The sequence below is a fragment of the Pleurodeles waltl genome, chromosome 11, assembly GCF_031143425.1.
Source record: "Pleurodeles waltl isolate 20211129_DDA chromosome 11, aPleWal1.hap1.20221129, whole genome shotgun sequence".
Taxonomy (NCBI): Eukaryota; Metazoa; Chordata; class Amphibia; order Caudata; family Salamandridae; genus Pleurodeles; species Pleurodeles waltl.
In genome coordinates, this window is record NC_090450.1 from 913,996,520 (window position 1) to 914,002,519 (window position 6,000).

At 43.0% G+C, this 6,000-nt stretch overlaps 1 protein-coding gene across 7 annotated transcripts in view; it reads left to right on the plus strand.

Moving 5' to 3' along the window:
• The window catches only part of P2RX7 (purinergic receptor P2X 7), a 210,909-nt gene extending 206,438 nt beyond the window's left edge, over positions 1-4,471 (plus strand). For 6 of the 7 annotated variants that reach the window (XM_069214884.1, XM_069214882.1, XM_069214883.1 and 3 more), the window contains one exon: positions 3,073-4,471. In XM_069214884.1, coding sequence (XP_069070985.1) covers positions 3,073-3,525 — 453 coding nt within the window. In that variant the 3' untranslated portion in view covers positions 3,526-4,471. The remainder of the gene's footprint in view (positions 1-3,072) is intronic. The other variant, XM_069214888.1, reaches the window with a different exon arrangement.
• The last annotated feature ends 1,529 nt before the right edge of the window (positions 4,472-6,000 follow it).

Genomic DNA, 6,000 nt, shown 5'->3' on the forward strand with positions numbered 1-6,000 from the left:
GTGCGTTTTCAGACAAAAAAATATTTTGCTCTTAGACATTTTGTTCTGTTGGCAAGGACTTGGCAGCTCCACAAACAATACATTTTTCAAAAACCATGACAAACGAGCATAAACAAAGCCAGACGCCTGTCAGCCAACGCCAGACCTACTGGCTTTGCCAATGCTTGTTTTTGATGTTTTCTGTTTACGTGTGATATTTAGTTTAACGTAGTTCCACGAAATGCCACTAGGTGGCACGCGTATTGCATCAGAGCAGGAAAAACACGTTACATACTGTCTCTCCTGAAGAAGACACGCACACCGAGGCTAATGTATTGGTGTGTGCACGCTTGTGCTTGTCATGTAAAAGTTATGTTATTGTCCTGTTGCCTCCTCAGAACATCTAGGCACTTTAAACCCTATGTTATTGTCCTGCCCGATCCTCAAGTGCAATAGGCACTTTAACCCCAACATTATTGTCCTGCACTATCTTCAAATGCACTGAGCACTTTAACTCATATGTTGTTTTCTCCAACATCATATGCAATGGGCACTTTAACCCCCGTTATTGACCTGTCATATCCTCCAATGCAGTAGGCACGTTAAACATGTATGTTGTTGTACTGGCTCAACCTTAAATGCAATAGGTACTTTAACTCCTATGATATTGTCTTGTCCCACCCTCGGATGCAATAGGCTCTTTAACCCCTTTGTTATTGCTGTGTCATATCCTCAAATGCAGTAGGCACTTTAACCCCTATGTTATTGTTTTGCTCCAACCTCATTTATAATGGGCACTTCAACCCCTGTGTTACTGTCTTGTCCCAACTTCAGAATAAATAGGCAATTTAATCCCTATATAATTGCCTGTCATATCCTCAAATGCAATAGCACTTTAACCCATATGTTATTGTCCTGACTCAATTTTAGATACAATAGGCACTTTAACACATATGATATTGTCTTGTCGAAACCTCAGCTACAACAGGTACTTTAACCCTTATGTCATTGCTCGCAATATCCTCAAATCCAGTAGGCGCTTTAACACACGTCATTCCACTCATTCATCTTCTGATGCAATAGGCGCTGCAGCCTCTGTATTATTTTACTCCACGTGCTCACACAGTGACGACGAAGGTGAGTTATAATTTGACAAACTGTATTGTTATTACACCTTTATTATTACCATATCTTAGAGTCCAATTCCTCTTCTATTTGTTGTATGTAATTGTCAGAAAATGGTACGACCTACTCCAAGTTGTCCCCCCTCTCCCCCCCACACCACCACTTTTGGTTTATGCCATGTCAAAGGTCATTTCAGTATGTTGGCGTTTTCTTTGGAGAAAAAAGCTGTCGCGCCTGAAAGAGCTTGGAAGAATTGATTAAAGAAATGATTCGTATATTATGAACTGGTGTTGTTCACTTGCGAACATATTGTTACTCTGATATGAAAACTTGTTTCCAAATTGTGATTTAAAATAGGCTAACGTTGAGTTTAGTTGGAAAAAAATGTTGCCTCGCTGCGATGGCCTCAATAGGGTTATTTGGGTTCAAATGGTGTCATATTTTGTGGGAGTTTTTATGAATGTTTTTATTGTTTTCTAACTCATAAATTGTAAGGTTTGAATTACATTATGAAATAAAACACCTTACATTGTAAACATGAAAGAGTATGAATCGTTATAAAACACAACATTCTGGGTTGGCCTGACATCCTCATGGTGGAACACCCTTGGCTGAAGGAAGGCTGTTCACCCGGCAGCCGAGTGCAAGATTACAGCTCCTTGGGTTATACTTTGCCTTCTGGCAACCAGAGCTTTCCCACATTCTGTGAGATTTGTATCTCGTTAGTGATTTTGGAAAATTCGTGGGCATGGAACCGACTGTGTGCCAGGAAAAAATTAAGCTTTTAATTCTGTGACACAGATCACTCCCAGTTTGCAAACAGTCACCTGAGGTTTGGGCATGATAAACTGAAGGAAAGGGTCAGTGCAACGTGTTCATTCAGATGCGCCCTTGGAACTGTCCGCTTGAGGGGAAACCGCCTCCATCTTGTTGCAAGTATCCCGGGAGACAGGCGGGATGCTGAGGCAGGAGCGTCGTGGCTGAATATTTACCAGCGAGTGTGGCTCGTGAGTTATCGGATTGGCATTTGTAGTAGCGCGTATTCTGCCAATGGTGTGGCCTCATAGCGCTTTCAGCAGCCGGCCACCATTGCAGATACGTATCTGATTAGGCTTCTGATGGTGTCGTGATTACCGTGGTAGGGATATATTCCCGGTTAGAGGGCTGCTTTTGCTTCATTGAGCCGGAGGGTTTCATCAAGTGTTTAGGTAACGGGAACAAAGATTACATTTCTCTATGTATGTGTTTATGAGTGAGTGAGAGTCAGTGCATAATTTGTAAGTAAAAAGGTGCTGGTGCCCAAAGCCCTCTTCTTAAACACGCGGCTGCTGCAATTCAAACTGCAAGCACGGCCATCTCGGGCCTCTTCAATCCAATTAAAGCCACTCCCTGCCCCTTCAGCTCACACCTGCAGCTTTCTGCTTTCCCTCATTGTGACGCTTTTTCAATTTTCTCTTCCTCTGTCTTTCCCAAACGTGTCTTTTGCCCGCAGCAAATGCTCGAGGCAGAAGGCGAAGCGCAGGCCCTCAAAAATAAAACAAGCACAAATTAAGCACTGGTGAGAGTGAAGGGGGTTGAGTGAAAGTGCATGTTAAGTGTGTTTTGGTGTCATTGAGAGCACACACACACACCACTCTCTCACAACTCTCACTCACATATACACATGCATTCATACATACACGCATGCACCAAATAGTCAATTAAATCACAACATGTAACTGCTGCAGCTCTCGGGGAGGGAAGTCTCAGACCTGCCAGGAGGGTTGGGACTATTGCCTCCTCTCATTGGCTGACCTTAGGTCATATAATGAGGGGAGGCACGTGTGTGCTGTTAAACATTTGAGAAGTAAAGGTTGCTATTGTACAAAAAAAAAAATTACGACTGACCAGCTCTGAAGGGATTAGCAAAGATAAATGCGAGCACACATTTTGTGCATGGCGCCTTATCTAATCTTTGTAATCTTTCAGTTGCAGAGAAACAGCAGCAACATGAGAGACGTTCAACTGCCGGTTCTAGTTTCTCAAAATCCGGAAGAACTGCCGCTGCTCAACAGGTCTGAAAAAATTGACCCCAAAAGCGTGCCATGGTGTGTCTGCGGAAGGTGCCACCCAATGGAAAAACGGAGGGAGCAGCTGTGTTGTCGAAGGCGCCAGGGGGCCTGCGTCACCGCCGCCCCGCTCTTTGCGCGCCTCGTCCTGTCCAGGCCGACGCTGGAGTTCATTCTGCTCTACAAAGAGCCTTTGTTGGACTTGCACAGCGCCGACATCCATGACAAGTTGCGCCACTGCGCGTATGAGCAGTACATCCACTGGCGGTTCGGTTCCGACGAGATCCAGCCCTACGCTGTAATACCAAGCTGCTGCAAACAGACTATTCGTGAGATGTATCCGAGCAAAGATAGAACATACTCCGGTTTTTAGAGATTTTTTTTAGTTTTTGGTGTGTCATTTGACCCACAGCCTCCAAAATCCATCACTTATAAATTTTGATACTACAGATTTTTTTTTTTTTTAAACTATAGTCATTGTGCCTAATTTTAAACAGCATCTCAGAACTAATAACTTCATCAGGATAAAATATTTCTGGTCTTTGGGTAGAGGTTGGTAGAGTAGGACATTTACCAAGAAGTGGCCGATATCCCTTCCACTTTATTTAGAGTGATGCTGACATCAAGGAATTCTTAATATAGTAGATGGGACATCACTTTTTGGAAGGTGGCCCACGCCAACCCAACTCTGCACAAGAGTTTGTTTTATATTGTAAAATGTTTTTAATTTGGTTCTTAACGAGGCATTACCACCCAATCAGCGTAGACAATAGGTTCCAGGTACTGTCTTTGGTCTCCTGTTAGGCTTCTCTACATCCTGGATGCTGATGCTAAACTCACCCATCATGTTGTGGCTCACAACCACTCAATAACTAGACAGAGATAATGAGAGGAAGATACTTAATGTTCTAATCATAGTTTTTTTGTTAGAAGCTTGGCTAAGTTAGGTGGCATGCAAAGTTTCAAGTACTCTTTTTCGACTACATTGTCTGACCAGGAATTTCCACTGCCGCACTGGGTACAACCTGCCATGATCCGCATGGTGGGCAGCGGTACGGTACATGCTATCAGTCATTTATTTGGACTGATTTGTTGGTAAATATTTTTATTTTTCAACTGTTTTGCTTTTTGCGTTGACACGTCCTATAACTTCTCTACTCAACCAATATCGCCAAACCACATGGTGAACTTGTGGTTGTATGAGTTTTTTGTCTTTTGTATTATAACCTGTTTTTACACCTTGAAGTATTGTAAAGTGCTTTTGTGCACCTGTAAGTTGGAACATATTTTTACTCCAAATAAACTAACCATAAAGACTGCACTGTATATATTTGCTGTATCACGGTATACCTGGTGCCCACAAAATTCACTTACATTAACCTGCATGCAGTGCGCAAAGCCTTTTCCTTTTTTATAAACCTGGCTAACAAGAGATGCTGACCTTTGCTTTCTATTAAATGGTGACTTTAACCAACTCCCTGAAATTGAGAGGTTATAGTGGCAGGAGGACATTCTGTATAGCAGTGGTTCACAACCTTTTGACTTCTGTGGACCCCCACTTTATCATTACTGTAACCCAGGGACCCCCACTGAATCATTATTGGAATCCAGGGACCTCTACTGAGTCATTACTGAAAGCTGGGGACCTAATCTGTTGTTATTAAATTTTCTGAGCAGTGCCCTGAGAAGGCTTCACAGACCCCCAGAGGTCCCCGAACCACTGCTGTGTGGCATGGGTGCCAAACTTTTATAGTACACATCATACAGTGACATTTAGTATTATGAGGCGGTGGATTCCTTTATGGTTTAAATCTTTTAACTATTCTTATTCAAAACGTTACACACACACCCACTGGCTAGTAGGGCGGCATAATCAGTGAGATATTATTATATTGTAACAAAACAAGAAATTAAAGCTCCAACTCCCCTCCCTCAACCGAACTGTAGATGCTATTGAAAGATCCTTCTGCGCTATAAATTTGCAAGTGAATACCTTGGCATCCATCCATGATCCCAAACAAAACTACTAAATCGCATGGATGTCATTTAGGAGTTGCCAGCGTTCACAACTTCAACCCCTGGCTTGTCCCTTGGCATCTTTGGAACTGCCTTTGCAACCCCTGGCCTCAGAGGTGGCAAAATCAGTGCCAGGAACAAAGGGTCAGATTGTCTTTATGGACATCGGTTGGGTCTCCACTTTCCTTCTTTTCATTCGTTTTTTTTATTACACTACTAGTGAATATTATCATAATAACCACTCTTAGTGTAATAAAAAAAGGAGCACAATTAGCTGGAAAATTACCCCATCTGGCAGATGAAGTAAGTAAAACAAATCTTTTAAATGTAGGTTGTGTGCATGCTTGCAGGTGAGAGTGTGCTAATGTAATAGTGTGTATGCGTGTGTGTACGTGTAAGCATGTGTGTGTGAGTCAACGTAAAGGTCAAAAGGCAGGTGATGTCATTTCTGCTACCCCTGGCATTTTGGTAAATTGACGTCCATGAGTGTCAAGGGTGAAGCTATCAGTGGTGCAACTGGTGTAAACCACCGGTAGGGGGCGGGGGGAGGGGGTGGCAGGGGGCAGGGGGCAGGGTCTGGGGGTGGGAGGGCAGAGAGAGGGTCAAACTGCTACAGCCCCTTGAGCCCTGGGAGGGAACCTAAATGACCAAGCTGGAATCGTGTCACATTTGCTGTGTGTTTAAAGTCAGAGGTCAAATGTTAGTGTAGTCTTCTGACAAATCACTGCTTACTGTTTTAACTTGGAAACTGGTGTTTTCTTTTGCTTACTGCAAAGTGTAAGGATTTTGTAAAGTGAACTCTGTGTACATCTCCCTGGAATTAAAGGAAATG